General features: G+C 43.0%; 2 protein-coding genes across 10 annotated transcripts; one reads left to right on the forward strand and one right to left on the reverse strand.

Moving 5' to 3' along the window:
* Positions 1 to 1628: 1628 nt before the first annotated feature.
* On the reverse strand, positions 1629 to 13408 carry CNBP (CCHC-type zinc finger nucleic acid binding protein). 8 transcript variants are annotated; one of them, XM_084635562.1, is made up of 5 exons: positions 13294 to 13408; positions 4113 to 4253; positions 3611 to 3703; positions 3231 to 3432; positions 1629 to 2716 (listed from the first exon to the last, which is right to left on the reverse strand). In XM_084635562.1, the coding sequence occupies exons 2-5, from the start codon at positions 4234 to 4236 to the stop codon at positions 2599 to 2601; spliced, it is 537 nt and encodes a 178-aa protein (XP_084491688.1). In that variant the 5' UTR covers positions 4237 to 4253; positions 13294 to 13408; the 3' UTR covers positions 1629 to 2598. The 8 variants fall into 8 exon arrangements, with proteins under 8 accessions (XP_084491688.1, XP_084491692.1, XP_084491689.1 ...); XM_084635566.1 differs by having other exon boundaries at positions 4134 to 4253; positions 13294 to 13403; XM_084635563.1 differs by lacking the exon at positions 13294 to 13408 and adding an exon at positions 13132 to 13260.
* LOC311524450 (uncharacterized protein) lies at positions 12845 to 19815 on the forward strand (the record flags this gene model as incomplete). 2 transcript variants are annotated; one of them, XM_084635560.1, is made up of 2 exons in its annotated part: positions 12845 to 13098; positions 18418 to 19815. In XM_084635560.1, the coding sequence occupies 2 exons, from the start codon at positions 12845 to 12847 to the stop codon at positions 19307 to 19309; spliced, it is 1146 nt and encodes a 381-aa protein (XP_084491686.1). In that variant the 3' UTR covers positions 19310 to 19815. The 2 variants fall into 2 exon arrangements, 1 of the variants encoding a protein (XP_084491686.1); XR_014712562.1 differs by having other exon boundaries at positions 13068 to 13098; positions 18039 to 19815.
* Positions 19816 to 21015: the final 1200 nt, after the last annotated feature.

Here is a 21015-nt window from a genome sequence, read left to right on the forward strand (position 1 = left end):
CCAGGTCTCCCAGGTTCACTATGGGCATTTCAACATCCCCAACTGTAATCTTCTAGTTTGGAAAGCAACTCCCACTTGTAGCTTTCTATACAGGCTGGTGTTCTGAAGATGTGTGCATCATACACCTTCCTGGACCACCCTATGTGGATGTCAGTGACCCACTCATGGGTGTTTCATAAGTGCCTGCAACATCATGGAGAAGTAACCGTTCTTCTAGAAGTACTCTGTTGCAAGGTGGTCTGGTGCCAAAACTGGAATGTGTGCCATTTATCACCCCTCCACAGTTCAGAAATGGGTTTTCCTAACTACCTCATACACATTTCCCAGAGTCGCATCCTTTGTAGCAGGATGCAATTAACTGCCTTGCACATTCTCATTAATGCAGCCCCAACAGTTGGCTTCCCGACTCCAAATTGATTCACGAGTGATCATTAGCAGTCTAGTGACCAGCTTCCACACTTCTCTACTGAGAGCAGCTCTTATTCTGGTGTCCTTGCACTGCAGTACTGGGACAAGCTCTGCACACAGTTCCAGGAAGGTGGCTTTCTGCATCCAAAAGTTCTGTAGCCACTGCTTGTCATCCCACACCTACCAACTACACAAACCCACCATTGAATGCTTGTTTCACAAATCCAAGAGTGACCGTCTACCCTATGCAGCTGTTTTGTGAATGCCAAAAGCAATCCCACAGCATGTCAGGCAACTGGAAGTCTTCAGTTAGGAACGTCACGATTAACTGCACTGCCATGTCTTCATGACAGTTAAACATAGGAGAGCAGTGCAGGATCCATCTCTTCTCACAAAGATGCTGAGGTGCACAGCAAGGTTGACAGCCACTGAAAAAAATGCCACAAAAGAAAGCCAGAAGCCTATGGAGTGCTGGGACAGAAAGTAACGCATCATGGGACACTGATCTCTGTCCCAAGATGTGCTGTGATCTGGTCTGTCTTCCCACAACATCTAGTAACAAAAGGTATCAAGCTAGACTGGCATAGATACCCACAGTGCATTGCTCACCCTCTAGGCTAGTGCCCCAACTGTGGATGTGCTCTGCTGACAGAGGAAGTGAGTGGGAACATGCTCAAATCATTATAAAAATGGAATGTCATCACCACCACTTTTGTCAATAAAATTTTGTAGCATAGACAAGGCCTAACAGTTCTACCTTTGTCATAAGCTTCTGTCATCTAAATGACAACCTAAAACTACATCTTAATGCACTGCCCTATATTCTGTGGGCACTTGATAGGTCAAAATACTAATTCTTTCTAAACATCTAGTAAGGACATGCTTGCCTTTGAAGAATTAGGCTGTCTGATACCAATATGGTTTATCAGGCTATTGACAGGAGTTAATATTATTACAGCATGATACATAAAGCTGGTCTCTTCACTGCCAGTTTATTCTGCCCAGTCATTAGGATTGTAAAAGACACATATGAACTGATGGTTTAATGGGTAGCCAGTGCAAAGGTTGCAGAGCATAGTGTAAGTAGGAACCAATGGTTTGCAAGTGTCACTGTATGCAAAGAAATTCAGGCCTGTAAATAGTGCTGTATTTTGTTATTTTATGTTATGGGACTCAACTTTATACCAGATAAATTTCATACAAAAGAAAAGTCCAAACTGTAAGCTTTTCAACACCTCCACATTCCCCTCTTTAATATGGTGTTTTGCACTATGTACATGAACAAAAGCTAAACAAAAAGGAACTTTAGCCAAACTCCCCTTCCTCCTCCAGCTTTATTGATAGTTTAAAATTACATTTCTGTGTTCTAGGACTTCAATTGCTTTTACCATTTTACTTTAAAAACTGATTACAAGCAAATGAAACTCAGTTGGTTTAAGTGATATAGTATACAAAAATAACATCTTGATTTCTGTGAAAATGCATTTCTTTGCAACTCCTGAATAGCTCCAAATTGTGTATGTTGTAACTGATGTTCTGGGTTTTAGATTTAGTTTGAAATACTTACTCAAAAGCTTCCCATTACCTTCTGTATTGCTAACATTAACATTCATTGACTGAATTATTGTTACTTTGTTTAATTATTCCTGATTTCCCTCTCTCTCTCTCTCGGCCACTAACAGGCACGTGCATCTGTTTGTTTTGTTTACTCCCACTCAGCTATATGCTCTAGGTAGGGCCTGATAAAGACATTACTTGATGTTATTAACAGCTACTGAGGTCAGACAATCCAAGGCCATCATTGTAATAAAATTAAAGTTAGTTACTTGTGGAAGTTCAGACACTTCCAGGATTTATTCTTCCTCCTGCAAAGGATCACTCTCATGGAACATGGAGAGCGTTTGCTGGTCTGACTCAACTCTTCCCACTCAATCCCTATTCACCAGTGGCATGGAAAGGGGGTTCTTTAACAAAGCATTATACATAACACCTCTACCAAACTAAACATAAACATTTTTGTAGTTAAATGCAGAAAGTTGATTTTTCCACCCCTTTCCTCCTTTTACACGGCAAGTAAAGCTCACTGGCCTGGGAGTAGCCTCTATCTGCCAACCTTTGGCCAGTGAAGAGGATTCAGAGAAAAATAATACAACCATCAATCAGAAAAAGGAGGGGCGATAAAGGAAATAATTAAGCTGTAGCTTCAATTGTGCATTCCCGTGCAAGGTGCCCTGACTCGCCACAGCGATAACAGTTGACTTCGCTTGTCTTGCTGCAGTTGATGGCTACATGCCCAGTTTCACCACACCTGAAGGAGAGAAATAATAGGTTATTGATCAACTAAAAGTGGATTTGTTAGCCTCCTCAAAAGCCAGAACAGGAACTACTTCAACACTGCCGTCAACAGTACAACCTGATGTACCACTAATGAACTCTGCATTTGAGGCTTCTGCTGTATAACTGTTCTAATCAGTTGGAACTACACCCTTCGATATTAGGCAAGCTCAATTCTATGCCAGAGAAATGTGTGCCATTTCTAATATCCTGACTGACCTCACTGAATGTGTTGCACTGCTATACATGCTGAATCCTGTTTAAGTCAAAAGCAACAAGTTGTATCAGACATTAGTCTAAACATTACAGGTGGTGAGTCAAAGTTGGTTTCTTTAGAAAGATCACAAGAAAATAGGCATATACCCAAAACGGATATACAAAGTTAGCTTGTATAAACTTCAAATTAGATTAAGGGTAAGATATCTTACAGCTATTTAAGGTATACTTTTATAGCTTTAGTGCTATAAAAAAAACTTTTAAGTGCTTACCTATAGCACTTAACTTTGGTGCAGTCTTTTTGAATGTGTCCAAATTCCCCACAAGAATAGCATTTCTGCTCATCTGCATGGTCACAGTCACGAGCCAGATGGCCAGGTTTGCCACAGTTGTAGCAGCACTGCTCTCGCTCTCTCTTTGGCTCCTTGCAGTCCTTAGCAATATGGCCACCTCTGCCGCAGTTATAGCAGGCTTCCACAATAAGAAAACAAGCCAAACAAGACTATAAAACCTTGATAAAGTTACAACACAACATGCATTTAACAGAAATAAACGATCAGTTTATTTTTAAATGAACTGACAAACGTGTTCCCCCCCCCCCCCTTCTACAACATTGAGTAAATAAAATATAGAAAAATTTAGTAATATTTACCATCCTCCTGAAGATCACAGTCCTTGGCAAGATGGCCAGACTCACCACAGCGGTAACAGATGTCTGGGAGAGATGAAGACATGAACTGGAAGCCTATTTTAGATAGGGAACATGAAAAGCATTTTTATTTAGGGATCAAAATATACATCAAACAACTTGACAGTGTAAACATAAGGGTTAGGACATTAGCAAAGTGACAATTTGCAGTTTACAATCCTTCCCACAGCAACTTCACTATTCTTAAAGATTTAGTAGCAGAGGGTTGCAGTAAGTCCTCATTAAGACTTAGCAAATATACTTTGGTGTACTGTAAGTACGAAAGATTACCAAATTAAAATTGGAACTACACTTGACAAAATAAGGTTACCAAAATAGATTTAGTGTACTATGCTTGATCTGTGTTTGCTCAGTCACTAAAGTAATACTTGCAAAGATGTCATTAGTATCACATTTGCAATTAGTGAGATTTTACTGTTTGTTCAGATACGTGTAAATTAGAAACCTCTTGCGGAGGTAAATCCACCTCTGCCACGGCTCCGCATCCCACGGCCACGGCCAATTCCAGTAGGGCATTCCCGAGCCCAATGACCAGTACGTCCACACTTGAAGCACTCGTTGCTGCTCATCACTGCGGTTTGATTTCCTACACATAAAAACATTTTAAATTTACAGCAGATATTTATGGGTTTTTTTAAAAGTGAGCCTATTGAAAATTAAATTTGAAGTTGACAGCTTCAGTGAATGTCTAAACTTAACAAATATTTTGTACATACAAAAAAACTTGACTTTTCAACTAGGTCAGTGATTTGACTCTTATTTTAAAGTCAGTGGCTAAGCACTGGGCACCAGTTTGTGGAGGTGTTTAATCAGTTTGACACTGCAGAAATCTCTTCTGCAATTGCAGAAAGAATATTTTCTTTGTTTCAGTTTATTTAGTTCACTCAAAGTTAAGCCAACTGGGAGCTGTATGAGCAGGAATGCTCATTTTCTTCCTGCGATTATATATCAAGACTAGGTGTGAGGATGAGATCTACTAGTTCTAAAATCTATTTTAATTCCAAAGCATGATTTGATGACAAGATTGTATCAGGACTTAAAAAAATTAAAATGCTTCTTGTGCATTTAATTAAGTTTCCATCCAAACAGAGCGGGACACAACTAAAAAAAATGCTTTCTTTGCCATTTTCTATCAATCACTGTAAGAGATTGAAAACAGAATCTGAAGTGTGTATAGGTATAATGTATCCTCATTACACTAAATAGGAGGCTTGTTTGCTATAGGTAATATTTAGTTTCAAATCAATGTTTTAATAGCTACCAAAGAATGAGAAATCAACCTTGTAGAAAAGTGAACCAATTAAAACCAACCCACCCACATTTAAGTAGCTATTTGAGAATCTTCCAGAACACAATAGGTGTTTAAGGACACCATCAATTAAGTTTTGACAAATTTAGATCTTAAGATTTTGTAAAGGTTTTTTGGCATTTTTTAGTTTAGTAAATAAAACAGTTTCACTTTCACATCTCATGCACTACAGTGCTGCATGATGTGATTGCAAACACGGTTGGGGAATTTTAAGTAACTCCTCAGAATTTAAAAATTCCTGGAAACGCTTAGTCTGAAATTTGTAGAAGCTTGCTTAGGCCAAAAGTAAATTTTGAACCCTGTTTGAGTGTCCTTTAACTGTGGCACATTAATATCTAGGGCTGATAAGCTATGTAGAATAACTTTGCTTACACATGAATAACTTTTGCAGTAAAACAGCATATTTTCAGCTATGTTGAAGTTTTATACTGGGAAAATTTCCCTCAGTCACTGAAAGTTACATCTTTAGTAGCACCTGAACTACAGACAATTCAACACAAAGTCACACACACAAAGGCTCAAACAATGATCAACTAAATACACAGCATAAGTCACTCCAGCTTTTATGAAGTCTGCTTGATTAGTATAACAGAAACTCAACAGAAAAGCTCAGTTGCTATCCACCTGTTTGTTATAAAATAGGCTTGCATGTAATGGCCAACATTAGCTATGCAGTTTCAAATGTTTAACTTCTAAATTATGTACTGTTTATTTCTGAAGACTCATCATTAGACTATTCAGGTATTAAATTCTTCAAATACTCAACCATAATGTAAGACTGCGCTTAACAGGAAATAAAGTACAAAAACTGAAAATTTAAACTTTGTTATGAAGATTAAACTTGCTGTAGAACTAGATAGAGATTAGAAAATTTCAAACTAGAAATTGTCATTTCTACTTATATTTAGCTGACCTTTGCATTAACTTAGTTTTTGCATAACTAAAGTTATACTGCTGATCTGACCAAGGAGAGAGACATGGATACAAAGGAAATTCTGCTGTTAACAAAAGTCACTGATTGCTACAATCATGCTAAGTAGTACAACAGCTGGATTTGTGCACTTGTTAACACTGTTACCTAGGTTTCTTTGACATTTTGTTGAGCAGCATCATGCTGCATGGGAAGATTAATGTAAACTGGTACAGTAGTGTATGCAAGACAGACACTAAGAACTACCACCAAACCAGCTGACCAGAAGTATTCTGTACTGAAACATCCAGAGGCCCCAATTTTAATCACTATGCAGACATATTATTAAGTCTCAAATTTAAAAAAAGGGGAGTACAACAAAAGTTAACATGCAAAAATTGGTGCAATAAAAAAGCAGAAAAAGGAGGGGAAAAGGATTGATAAGGGTCTTCTGCTTACAGTATTGCAACTTTGTGACAAGTAAAAAGGAAAGCTGAGAAAATCCTTATGGGCCACTTTTGTTAAGTATTAGCATGGCATCAATACTGATCAACTACTTGATATGAATTTTTTTTATTCCACCTGCTTTTATGTGGCAGGCGATTGAAACTTAGATACTGTGTAGTTGTTCCTATAGTCTTGAGGACCTCTATTTTTTCCCCTGTATCTTTCTGGTAAGGGGGGAGGGGTGCAAACGCAAAAGTTTGAGTACCACTGATTTAGACGCTGTTCTGTATGTTCAAAGGTACCTCTGATTGCAGCATCTACAGCTTATGTTAACCTACCTTGACAGTCACTTTAAACTACTGTATTTCTCTGCACCAAAATTCTAATGTCCACATGTAAGTTTGGGTCACTTTCAGGGCCTCCACTGTGATGCTGACACTTAGAACAATCTATAGCCTGTAACTAGAGACTTGATGAAGATGACAAGTGTATTATAAGACATAATAAAAAGAATGTTTCCACCTTTTAGGAGAAACTGCTTCAGAATTCAGAGAACTACACTGCTAGAAACAGAGGACTGAGTTCTAAAAATATATGCGAACAAGCCATCTAGGGACAGTAGTTCAAATATGGCTTATTGCTGTCCCTTGAAAAAGTATGCGCCATATCTGAACAAATGTAATGCTGCAGAGTTAATGATTTTATTCATTTTAAATTACAATACATAGCCAGGTTTTCCTTCATGGCTGTTTGCAGGTTGGACAGCATGAGTGTTTGTTCATCTATAGCAATCAGTTCTTTGTAAAGAGGCAGACTTTCAGAATCATGTAAATTGGTCAATTTTTCCTGTTAGTCATTAGCATTACTTTTATTTAGAGCCACCCAAGAGTCTCAGTTAAAGATGACCTGCAATGAAAAACCGTGTGGGGTTTTTTGTATGATGCATCATGGCCTGAATATTGTTTAATAATAATAAACCTTAATATTCCAGGGAAGACCTGAATCTTAAGGGACTCAAACACCAGAAGTCAGCACTTCAAGCAACTGCAAGCTAAGCAAGAAGTGGGGAGAAAAAGGTTTAAAGAGTAACTAAAAATCCTGACATTTACCCCAACAAAACTGACATTAAGAGGTTTCAAATATAATAGACATCCTTTTCTCCTTCAGAGAAGGCAGTTTGTTATGCACACTTGACATGACCTTCTCAACACAAGCCCCTTTGCCAAAGAACAAAAAGAAAAAAATAAATAAATACCTTCTCATTTTTTCATTAGGTCTTCATGCATCACAGTGCAGCTGACAAAAAAATCCACACAGGAATGCCTTCTGCAAGTCACCTTAAGGTTACAGCCACATCTTTACTATAAACCTTATTTTCATGTTCATTATACTCAACTAAAAAAAACTTTCAGGATGCACTAAAATTTTGGAAGATTTAAACATGAACAAGTTTTAGTAATATCCTATTCAGAGGAGCTTGATTTTTACCCCATGAGTACATGAACAAGTACAACCGGTGTTGGGGAGTAAGGGGGGGGGGGGGGGAAGAGAAGATTAAGCCAGGACAGCCAAGGACTTGAAGAACCTTGGAAGCTCAAACAGCACAAATAAGATATTATGAACTAGATACCCAATTTAACTCAAAGGCTTTAAGGACAAGGTCAGCTAGGGAAATATGGGTATACAGTATTTAAGTTTCTGCAGCACAGGAGAGCGGGAGGAAGGCAAGGACCCTGCAGAACACTTGAACTCCATAAGCAGTATGCTAGAGCTCTTTCAAAAAAGAGAACAAAAAAAAAAAAAAAAAACAAACAAAGTCTTAACTCTGATACATTGTATGTCCAAGGCCACCTCTATACTACCTGCCAGATGGGCGGGTAGTGATCCGTCTATGGGGATTGATTTATCGCGTCTACACTAGACGCGATAAATAGATCCCCTATCACTCTGCTTTTGACTCCAGAACTCCACCAGGGTGAGAGGCAGAAGCGGAGTCAGAGGAGCAGCAGCTGTTGATCCTGCACCGCAAGGGTGCGAAGTAATTCTAAGTTGATCTAAGCTATTGTCGTAGCTGAAGTTGCATATCTTAGATCGACCCCTCCCCCCCAGTGTAGACTAGGCCCAAATGTCAGTGTGATTTTTACACTAGATTTATCAACTGTAAAGAGCTGAAAACCTTCATTTCCAGATCTTTGAATGTGGGTATATTTAAGCTTTCATATCACAATATAGTACTGCAGTACCTTGCATCTTGTATATCAGAAACTCTAGAACTCTGTTTATATCAAAGGTTAGATTTTTTTTTATTATATAAAAAACTAACCAGGAGCAACAAGGAGTTGCAGTCAGAGATTAGCAACAAGTACTTTCAGTGTTGTGTTACTGTTTGTCATAGTTCCACTCTTCTGTAAAGAGACTTTCCAAACTAAAGTTTTAAAGTGGTCTTCCTTGTAGCACTATGGCCAAAAAGTTTTTCCTTTAGAATACCCAGAAGTCAAATTAAGTTACAGAAAGAAGCTACTGAGAACCCACTGGAAAGCAAGCAAGAGTAATGAGACTAAAAAATGTTGTAATTTAATGGGTCTGAAGAGCTATAACACTCCATTGTTTTTCCTTACAAACCGTTAGTCCAGCATATCTATTGTTTGTTAGAAGTCAAGTTTCCTAAACCACTGTTTTGGTCATAAAACTGACTGCACCTGCACTCACCTTTTAAATAAACTAATGCTTCTGCCATAAGCAGAGAGTTAGACCAAAAAAGAAATGCAAATAGCTCATAATGGAAAGCTTAAGGACTGGGGGAGAAGAGGAAGAGTAGATACAATAGCTTGAAAAATACATTCTAAGTTTTTATGTCCGAGTAAAATGGAGCTAGAAGGTATTTTCTTGAACAACTGAAAAAGCAACTAATGTTTTAGTACTTTCAGTTCATTCTGAGTTATAAATCTAATCCTTGATTATGGAATTTGACCTGCACCATTGCCTTCACTGGATATTTACAACAGCAAATGCATAAAGGCAAAAAAAAACCCAAACAAACAAGAGCAAAGACCAAGTAAGTGAAGACAAGCCACCTTGCTGAATTACTTGTGAGCAGAGCAGCAGTTTCAAGGAGTTAAGACACAGGTCTGTCCAGGGGAGGGAAAAATCCAGACTCCATGCACAGGGGGAAGGGAAAAAAAACACCACACTTTACCCCATGCTGTCCTGCTTCCCCCAGCTTCATCTCATAGGGGCTTTCATCCCTGCCAGTTTGCTTTATTCTAGCAAGCACCCAAACAGTTTCCTAGATTACACACACACACAAAAAAGCTAACGTCAATCAGCCTTAATCCAAGGGCAAGAGCCAACACAATGCCCTGCCCTTTCCCCCCCTCCTATGTGTACTGCAATACAAGCCTTAATGACCCACGGAGCTAACTTCACTTACACTACGTAGATAGTACAGAATGAACAAAAACAATGAGTCTGGTGGCACCTAACAGAACTGTTGAGAGGTCCACAGAGAGATGTTAGCACTACCTTGGAATCCAGAAGTGCCCACAGTTAACTCTGTTGGCAAGTACAACCCTCCTCTTGCCAACAATGGGGCCAATTATCTTCACCATACTTACTAAATATTTCCCCTCAACTTATTAGTATTACCAGCATCTTATACTAGAAGCTGAAGCTTTAACCAGGCACTCACTGCAGCAGCCAGGAGACAGCAACACCCAGGTACAATGAAAGATGTAGACCAAAATACTGATCAAAGTCCAAGTCTATTATTCCCAAACAAAAGCAGTACACACAGTAGAGATTTAAAATGCTGTGGAATTCCAAGGGCAAACCAGCAGGCAAAAGTACCGTTCCCAAAGCCATCTTCAGTATCAGAAGTCCTTGTGGCACCTTAGAGACTAACAAATTTATTTGGGCATAAGCTTTTGTGGGCTAAAACCCACTTCATCAGATGCTTTTGCTGATACAGACTAACACAGCTACCTCTCTGAAACCAGTATCAGAAGTGACTCACCAAACAGTAATCTACGCAAGCAGGGTCCAGACACAAGTTCACACTAACAAAAGTAGTGACAAACTTGAGAATCAGGAACAATACTTGACATTATATTGTTAGATCCATACACCACAACCCAATCAAGGGACAAAGGTGATCAGATACCAGCCAACCTACTCTGCAGTTACTTTTCCTCCCATGAGCTTCCAGAAAGGAGGGTAGGGATAATATGATTCCTGGCAAAATAGGTCAGCATTAACAGGGTAGTCAATACACAAACCACAGGCCAAATCTGGACCACCAGATGCTTTTAAACAGACCCTGACATCTTTTTGTGTACTTATTACTATCATTATTGGGGTTTTTTTTTTTATTATTATTTTCTGTGGAGTCTAGACCGTGACAAAAATAATTTGTCTACTCCTGTTCTAGAGTATGGCCTATTATACACCATGTATTTGAGCAAAGGTGCCTTCCACAAAGAACTATTTACTTCCTCCAAAAGAATTAATTCTTTAATACCAGTCAGGCTGACATACTGTCACTGTAACCCTAATGGGTCCCCAATTAATCTGTATATCACATGACCTGTAAGTATGATACTGGAAGACAATATTGGAGCCAGTGAGTTATTGGCTATTGCAAGCATAGCCTTAACAATGGGGTTCTCAAACTGCGGTCCACAGATCACCAGGAATTTACTAAGGCCTTCTGTTAACCCAACACATGAAACATTTTGAGCACTGAAAAAAAATGGGAAACTAGGAGATTGAGGCAAAGTCAATGAGAGGGTACGCTGCAGAAAGAGACTGCAAGCCACTTGCTTGGATGAAACCTTATTCACATGGGAAACCTAGGCTTCCTAATCCAAGAGGATCTATAGCTAACTGAAACAGGAGTTGAGACTGCCAGTGTAAGTAAGGTGTAAATTTCACTCTAGCTCCCACCTCCTCACAAAACACAACCCCAGTTCAAGAGTCTACGCAGAAAGAGTTACTACTTACATTAATACACCCTAAAAATAATTTGAGATTTTTTTTTAGCTCAAGTTATAGAACAGACTAACTAGAACAATCCCAAGCAAAGATATTTCTACTTGTGCCTCCACTCCACATAGTACATATTCCCACACCTCTTATGCCTATCACTACCATTTCAAGTATCTTTTCTTACCTTCTCCCACCCAACTGACCCCACCACTTAGGTCTCTAAATATTCATACGGGTATAGAAACTTAATTGTAATGTTACATCATGAATATAAGCCCACACCCCCAAATGAATTTATTGTAACATTCTAAATGTTCAGGGGTATACAGTTAACAGTTACTGGTTTCATCTTGCCTAAACCAAGATGGAATTCTTCCAAGAAAGGATGGTCTTGTAGTTCAAGTCCAATTCAAGGTTTTAAAAACCATGTGTTCGGTTTTGGCTCCCAGACTTCCTCTGTGACCTTAGTCACTCACTTAATCTCTACACTTTATCTGTAAAAGGATAATATTTCCTGGCTTTAGAGGCACTCAAATTCTAAGGTGATAGGACCCACCCAAGTACCTAAATAACCACAACTCCTTAAGACATTATTCTGCACCTCTCACTTCCAGATACTAGATAAGCAATATTGGAGTAAGTGAGACTAGACTAGGATGACTTAAAACCTAAGTTTAAAAGACATTCAAATAAAGTGATTGTAAATCAGAAGTGCAACCTTTATCGCAGGAGTTACTCTATTAAGTTGCAGGGCTCACAGACAGAGTGGGACACCTCCTATATCTCCAGTCAGATGTAAATCGATGGAACACCCCAACCCTCCTGAGCCGAGCACATGGTGCAATCACGCCACGGCCCGCCCTCCTGGCCATTACCACCTTCCCGACTCGCGCTAGGTCGCAACAAATGAGAGAAGAGCGGTAGAGCAGACGGCAGCTTGAACACAGAGCACGAGTTCAGCCCCAAACTCCCTTCCCACCCGGATCACACAGCCCAGACCCGCTACTGCCCCCAGGAGCAATAGGCCCGACGCAGCCGGCTGACCCTACGCCCAGCCGGACAAGTGTGTTCATGCCGCGCAGGAAAGGCTGCGGCCCAGCCACCAGCCTCCTCCATCCCCACGCACCGGGATGAGGTGCCCCAGGCAGCCCCCCGCAGGGCGGTTCACCCGGGTCTCGAACGGGGGGGGGGGGCGGCGCTCCGTCCCCAACCCGCTCCGCCGTCGGGCTCCAGACCAGCGATGGCTTCCTCTCACCGCCGCCCACAGGGTGACTCAGCCCGGCCAGCGCGCCCGGCCCACCCGAAGGGACCCCTCACACGCGCGCCGCTTCCAGCCACCTCTCCCTCCAGGGCTGCAGGCAAGCGCGGCAAGGGCTCGGGTGGTTTCCCGCGCGCTAGGCCAGAGTGCGCCACCGCCACCCCCCACGCAGGCCGGGGGCAGGCCTCCCCCCGCTCGCTCCACGAGCCGGCTTGACGGTTACCTGCAGGCTCCCGACCCTCCTGCGATAGGTAGCACGTCCGGGCGACGATGGGCCCGGTTCTCTTTCGATCTCCCCCGCTTGATACTAGAGCCCCGCTGCCTGCGCCACACGCGGTTTGCACACGGCCCCACACACGCGCTTACTCACTCTCACCCCGCCCTTCCCTATCACTCTGCGCACGGCTCATTATCCCGTTCGCACAACCAATGGGGACCCGCCGCTGCCCCCGTGCAGCCAATCACCGCTGGGGATGGGAGGACCAATCAGCGCCGTCGAAAAGGGGGAGGTGCCCGCCTACCAGGTCAGGCCAGTCTCGACTATTTTTTTGCCTTACTGCGCTGTGAAGGAGAAGGGGCGGTTGGCTGGGGGTGGCTATGCCGCCGCCGCCGCCGCTCTAAGGTCACGGGGAGATTGGCGACTCCGAGGGTGCTGCAGTGCGCGGAGGTTCCCCTGGGTTCCCGCAACGCCGCCCTGCCCTTCCTCTATTGTGACTCACAAGCTAGGAAGTTGCGGCTCCCCTCCCCCATCCCGGAGGCAGCCCAGACGCAGTGCTCGGTCCCCGCCCGGCCGTGTTGTTCTCGCGTCACGCGGGGAGGCAGGGAACGCTCGCCCGCCCGCCCTTGTGAGGTGATGCGGCAGAACAGGGGAGTCAGCGCCCGCCTCCCGCCAAAATCCTGAACGAGGCTTGAGGCTCGCACGGTGCGCGAGGAAAGCCAGTCCCTTGGCGGCCCCTGTGGTGGTTGTTTCCTGCCCAAGACGTGCGGTAGCCGCGATTCGACCCGAAACACATGGCCGTGGCCGGCAGGGACCCCGTCCCCCAGTCCCTGGGCTGCGGGGAGCTGCCATTCTACTTCTGACCCCCGTTACCTCCCTTTTCCCTCACCGCCCCCTGGAGACCCCGCTCCCCCCCTTGCCCCACAGTTTGTCTCATTTACAGTCCCCTACCCCTCATATTTTCCTTCTGCTGCACCTCTCCCTGTTCCCTTCTGCTCCCCACATTCTCCTCTCCTTCAATGGGCACTTTCCCAAACAGAGCCTTCTGCCTCTCCTTCCCCTGACCCCTAAGTCTCTCCACTGAACCCCTGTTCCTCTGCACCCCCGGCCTCACCATCTCTCCCTGCACTGATTCCCCTGCACAGGACGCTGTCTCCTCCAGCACCTCACTTTGGGGGCACCACCTGTCCAGGCTGTCCTAGGAAGTCTGGAAGGGTGCTCAGCACATGCTGCCAGCTGTCCAGTTTTATGGACTCAAGATCATCCTGGATGGCCTGTGTTTTTGCATCTGTATGGCAATCTTCCCCCGTATTCTCTGCACATCAGTTCTCCAGCACCTCTCAGTTTCCTTCCTCAGACTCCTTCCTGCTCCCCATTTCCCTGCCTCCTTGTGGAATTTTGAGCAGCCTCTTAACCTTCAAGGAGCACCCACTTACCTGAAGGCATCCTGGCTCCAGTCTCATTAGAAACAGGAGTTAGTGGTATAGCCCCCATCAGTGCAGTATTTGAGCACCTCACAATCTTTAATGAATTTATCCTTACAATACCGCTGGGAGGTAGGGAAGTGCTGTTATCCCCATTTTACAAATGGGGAACCGAGGCACAGAGATACAACTGATTGCAATGGGATTTAACGGCTTAACTACCTTTGAGGAACTAGGCCTAAGTTACTTACCCAAGGTCATACAGGAAGTGGTGGTGGGCATTGTGAATAAGTGAAAATTCTTAAGTTTAATGCCAGTAATGGGATGCTTAATAAATTCCACCAAACATCACTAGAGTCACCATAAAATCATGAGAGTTGGCAACAGTGGTTCTTATCTTACCTCATCAACTGAATGATCGATCACTGCTCCGGTAATATTGTAGGAAAAAGAACATTATTTAGAGCTATGGGTCATGAGATTCCCAAATATATTTGTCTCCTTATTTATGTTTTTTGGTATTTTGCATATTCTCATACGTATATTACAATATACTATCTACCTCAATCTTCAGATGCAAAGACCGTTTTATATGACTTCTCATCCCCCTTCTTCTAGGTACTTCACAAATGAATCACTGGTTAAATATTACACCCAAGAGCTTTCCCTAACTACTCCTTTTCTTTGGTCATCACCAACATCCTGAAAATTCCAGCATCTCAAGCCTATATTGCAGTGTGATTCCCTAGCAATAGGTTTGTTGTATGAATGAGAAAGCTGCCACATGGCTTTAAAATTTACAAACATGAGTCAATAAAATGACAGTGCAAAGTTGATTTTGGAGATTAATAGTTTATAAGGCCAGAAGAGACCACTGTGATTATTTAGTCTGACCTGTATAACACAGAGCAAGGGACTTTCCTGAGATAATTTCTCTTTGAACTGCAGCATATCTTTTAGAAAAGCATCAAATCTTGATTTAAAATTTCCAGTGATTGCAAATCCACTACAACCCTTGGTAAATTGTTCCAGTGGTTAATTACCACTAGAACTGAATGGTCTCTAGATAATACTTAGTCCTGCCTTGAGTGCAGGGGACTGGACTAGATGACCTCTCGAGGTTCCTTCCAGTTCTATGATTCTACCCTCACTGTTAAAAAGACAGATAGCTTCTGACTTACCTTTCCTCTAGATATGAATCTACTTTGTGTTATATCAGTATGGTATGGTGTGTTTATTAGAACATATGATTTACATAAATGTAAAAAAACCCAGTTCTTATATTGACAATTGTGATCTCTTTCAAATTGGTTGTCAATCTTATCCTTTGTTTATATTTTTATAATTCTATGCGTCATACCGCCTACCAAATTAAAATGGTTGGAACTCAGGCTCAGAGCATCAACCTTTGCTAGTGAAAGGATCTTTCACTCCACTAGATATTCAAAATGTCACATTATTGCCTTAGGAGCACTAGCTATTGTTCCAGCAATGTAAAAAATGTCAACAGTGACAACAGACTTTGTATAAACTATTATGTCTTTGCGCTCCCAATAACAAACTTCTCTTTTATCTTTAGTTTTGTGCTAAGACTTCAACAAAATTTTCCATGCCCTTGGTTTTGCTGCCTTAGATACACTGCAAAATTAAAACATGTTAAGAGGTGCCATGATTGGTAACATTCACCGATATTTGTACTTTTAGTTTTATCTCCTGCTGAGTCTGGGCAATAAAGAAGAGAAGAAAATTAATTACTGTTATTTATTTTACAGAAGCACTCAGAGGTTTCAATCAGGATTGTGGCTTTCACTGTTCTGATTGCTCTACAGATACATATTTAAAAAAATAGTCCCATACCTCAAAGACCGGAGGAGTAATATAGAAGAGAGACAATCATTTGTCTTCAAATCTTTTAGAAAACGTATCTGACTGCCCTTAAATCATTATAATTGCAGTCTACTGGCATTCTAGGGGGATCAGTTAGGTTTTGCTTAGAGAACTGGAAGGACCATATAAGTCTATATAATAAGTGTCTGGAACTTTGGGGTTATACAGTATAAGAACAAAAGAGCTGCGATACTGGGTCAGACCATGGTCCGTCTTGCCCAGTATCCCTCTGACAGTGCCCCATACCAGAGTTTCAGGGGGTATGTACAGAACAGAGCAATTATGGAGTGATCCACTCCTGTCTTACACTCCCAGCTTGTAGTCAGAGATTTAAGGTGGCCCCTATAATAATTTCAACTTTTCTTCCCTAATTCTCTGTCCTGTCTTCTTAGTTGTACTTGTGATACTTTTCCTTAGGCTAGGGTGGAGGTGCTTAACATTCCCAAACCTAATTCTGGTGCTGTTCCATGGATGAGTTGGCACTGGAAGCGTTGTGACTGATGCAGTCAACACCTTTCCTCACAGCCTGTGTGAATCATCTGAGCAAAAGCACTGTTTGCATTATTGAAGGGAATCTCAAGTTGTTTAAAAGGAGTCATACAAGGTTTTCAATTAGTTTAACTGGAAATAGAGAAACAAATAGGGTCACCCAGAAAGTTTCATTATTGGTGGGAAAAGGTATTGGTCATCCCCTGTGAACCCACGGGACAAATTTAGGATATAGGAATTTCAAGCTCTGTTTACTTAGACCAAATTAATCTCTGGCAGATGATGCATGACTCCATTGACTACACTGGAATTGTGCATGAAGGATGAATTTGGCCTGTTACAGGCTCAGCTAAGCAGAGCTTGCAGTTCCTGTTTCACTGGTTCCTCTATGACATTTAGGGAAGGACAGTCTTGCAGCTAAAGCACAAAAGTGAGAGTCATCAGGCGTGATATCTCTTCCTGGCTCTGCTAGTAGCTTCCTATGTGCCTTGCAGTGAATTAGTTAATTTCTTTGTGTCTACATTTCCAGGTTTGCAAATGGGCATAATAATGCTTAAGAGTGTTGCAAACTTTAATTCTTTTCTTTAAAGAGGTTTGAAATCTTTAGATAGAAAGCACAGTAGAGGTACGAATTATTTTCATTATTATAAGTAGGGAGTAGAGATGGCCCTAAACCACAATGTTTTGTTTCAGATCCAGTTTAGGTCCAGTTCTAATAAAATTCCATCCCTACCAAGTCTCAAGAACACTATGCAATGGTGCTGAAAGTAGTTTTGTCCTCAGAATAGTAGCAGTTCAGCGGGACCTGTTGTTTCATCACCAGATCTGTTTCCAAATGCAGACAGGACTAAAAGCATTGGTGTGCAGATGAATGAAATCATTTCAAGGACAAGCAATTCAACAAAACAGTTCATGCCATCAATGTCCCTACAATGGTTTCCTCCCTTACTGCAGATACACCTTGTCACAACCTAGCCAAATCTCTCTCTGCAAGCATGCCAGTTTGTTGTGAGTGAACCCAGCTATTGGATCCCAGTGGCTTCAATCTAAGCCAAATGGATCCTGGCAGAACTATGTCACTATTCATAGCTCTGGGTCTCTAAGGGTATGTCTACACTACGAAATTAGGTCAATTTTATAGAAGTCGATTTTTAGAAATCAGTTTTATACAGTTGATTGCATATGTCCCCACTAAGCGCATTAAGTTAGAATCTGGCAGAGTGCGTCCTCACTACCGCGGATAGCATCGACTTACAGAGCGGTGCAGTGTGGGTAGCTATCCCTCAGTTCCCACAGTCTCCGCCAACCATTGGAGTTCTGGGTTAAGCTCCCAATGCTTGATGGGACAAAAACATTGTGGCGGGTGGTTTTGGGTACATGTCGTCAGTCGCCCCTCCCTCCATGAAAGCAACAGCAGCCAATCGTTTCGCGCCTTTTTTCCGTGCAGACGGTATACCACGGCAAGCATGGAGCCCGCTCAGCTCAGCTCACTGTCACCGCTGCTGTTGTGTCCTGGGTGCTCCTGTCAGCAGACGGTGCAGTCGTCATCCACTGCAACTCTGCTCTCCTGCTCTTGTAAATGAACTCATTCCCAATAGCAAATTTCTCCATGTTGTCGTCATCCACTGCTTCCACTGCAACTCTGCTCTCCTGCTCTTGTAAATGAGCTCAGTCTTAATAGCAAATTTCTCCATGTTGTCATCATCCACCGCTTCCGCTGCAACTCTGCTCTCCTGGTATCCACCTTGCAGGTCCTCTTGTTGTTCTGTATAAATATCTATTCTCGTGGCAATCACCACTTCTGCTGCAACTCTGCTTTCCTGCAGACGCCATACCACAGCAAGGATGGAGCCCGCTCAGCTCACCGCTGCTGTTGTGAGCATTGTAAACACTTCACGCATTATCCTGCAGTATGTGCAGAACCTGCAAAAGCAAGTGAGGAGGCGACGACAGCGCAATCACGATAGTGATGAGGACATGGACACAGACTTCTCTCAAAGCACGGGCACTGGCAATTTGGACATCATGGTGGTAACGGGGCAGGTTCCTGCCGTGGAACACCGATTCTGGGCCCGGGAAACAAAGACAGACTGGTGGGACCACAGAGTGTTGCAGGTCTGGGATGATTCACAGTGGCTGCGAAACTTTCACATGCGTAAGGGCACTTTCATGGAACATTGTGACTTGCTTTCCCCTGCCCTGAAGCGCAAGAATACCAAGATGAAAGCAGCCCTCACAGTTGAGAAGCAAGTGGGGATAGCCCTCTGGAAACTTGCAACGCCAGACAGCTACCGGTCAGTCGGGAATCAATTTGGAGTGGGTAAATCTACTGTGGGGGCTGCTGTGATCCAAGTAGCCAATGCTATCACTGAGCTGCTGCTATCAAAGGTAGTGACTCTGAGAAATGTACAGGTCATAGTGGATGGCTTTGCTGCAATGGGATTCCCTAACTATGGTAGGGCAATAGACGAAATGCATATCCCTATCTTGGGACCGGACCACCTTGGCAGCCAGTACGTAAACTGCAACTGTACTTTTCAATGGTGCTGCAAGAACTGGTGGATCACAAGGGACGTTTCACCAACATCAATGTGGGATGGCCGGAAAAGGTGCATGATGCTCGCATCTTCAGGAACTCTGGTCTGTTTGAACAGCTGCAGGAAGGAACTTACTTCCCAGACCGGAAAATTACTGTTGGGGATGTTGAAATGCCTATAGTTATCGTTGGAGACCCAACCTACCCCTTAATGCCATGACTCATGAAGCCATAAACAGGCACCCTGGACAATAGTAACTATTACTATTAATAGTAATAGTAATAGTTCAACTATAGGCTGAGCAAGTGCAGAATGGTGGAAGAATGTGTATTTGGATATTTAAAAGCTCGCTGGTGCGGTTTACTATGTTAAACCTCAGCGAAACCAATGTTCCCATTGTTATTGCTGCTTGCTGTGTGCTCCACAATATCTGTGAGAGTAAGGGGGAGATGTTTATGGCGGGGTGGGCGGTTGAGGCAAATTGCCTGGCAACCGATTATGCACAGCCAGATACCAGGGCGATTAGAAGAGCACAGCTGGGTGCCCTTTACATCAGAGAAGCTTTGAAAACTAAATTCATGACTGGCCAGGCTAAGGTGTGAAAGTTGTGTTAGTTTCTCCTTGATGAAAACCCACCACCTTGGTTGACTCTACTTCCTTGTAAGCTAATCAACCTCCCCACTTCGATCACCACTTTCAGAGGCAATAAAGCCATTATTGTTTCAAAATCATGCATTCTTTATTAATTCATCACACAAATAGGGGGAAAACTCGCAAAGTAGCCCGGGAGTGGTGGGGAGGAGGGAAGCACTGGGTGGGGTGGTGGATAAAGGGAGGATGGAAGGACAAGGCCACACTACAGTTCAAAACTTATTGAATGCCAGCCTTCTGTTGCTTGGGCAATCCTCTGCGGTGGAGTGGCTGGGTGCCCGTAGCCTTCCCCCTCCTGCATTCTTGGGCGTCTGGGTGAGGAGGATATGGAACTTGGGGAGGAGGGTAGATAGTTATACAGGGGCTGCAGTGGTGGTCTATGCTCCTGCTGCCTTTCCTGCAGTTCCACCAGACGCCTGAGCATGGCAGTTTGCTCCCCCATTAGTCTCAGCATTGCATCCTGCCTCCTCTCATCGTACTCCTCCCTCCTCTCATCATCATTCATCTCCTCCCTCCTCTCATCTCCATCTCATCTCATCATACTCCTCCCTCCTCTCATCATTTAACTCTTTCCTGGACTCTGCCATTGTTTGCCTCCACGCATTCTGCTGAGCTCTTTCAGTGCGGGAGAACTGCATGAGCTCTGAAAACATGTCAATCGCGAGTGCATTTTTTTCGCCTTCTTAATCTGTGTTAGCTTCTGGGACGGAGATGATAGGGGGAGCATAGAAACATTTGCAGTTGTGGGAGGAAAAAAGGGAGAGTAGTATTTAAAAAGATACATTTTAGAGAACAAAGGGAAGACTATTTCACACTAAATCAAGCGATTCACATTACATAACACTTATGCTTTTACAAGGTTGCATTTTGCCTCTTACATTGAGTGCCTGCCGGTTTGGTGTGAGACATCACACACGCTCGGCTGGGCAACAGAATTCGGCTTGCAGGCAGCCATGGTAAGGCAAAGGGTTTCAGCTTCTTCAGCCTTCATAACGTGTGGGAATGGTTTCAAACAGCAGTGCCCTCCTTTCCCATACCAAGAAAAGCCCAATGGGTTGGCCATTTAAAAGGAGGGGCTGCAGTTTTAGGGTGAGTGTGCAGCACAACCCAACCCCCCCTCCTCAATTCTCCGGGATAATCACTTCACTTCACACACCCCGCCCCACCCCACCCAACCACCGCGTGGCTAGTATCAGGGAAGATCCCTGTCAGGAAAACGCGAATAGCTCAGCATGA

The sequence above is a fragment of the Lepidochelys olivacea genome (genome assembly GCF_965140295.1).
Source record: "Lepidochelys olivacea isolate rLepOli2 genome assembly, chromosome: 7".
NCBI lineage: Eukaryota > Metazoa > Chordata > Testudines > Cheloniidae > Lepidochelys > Lepidochelys olivacea.

Excerpts from the sequence above, each read along its gene's own strand:
- CNBP (XM_084635562.1), bottom strand. The coding sequence starts at position 4,236 with ATGAGCAGCAACGAGTGCTTCAAGTGTGGACGTACTGGTCATTGGGCT. Across the intron at positions 3,704-4,112 it reads TGGATTTACCTCCGCAAGAG|GCTTCCAGTTCATGTCTTCA; the intron begins GTTTCTAATTTA and ends TATCTAAAATAG. Across the intron at positions 3,433-3,610 it reads CTGTGATCTTCAGGAGGATG|AAGCCTGCTATAACTGCGGC; the intron begins GTAAATATTACT and ends TTCTTATTGTGG.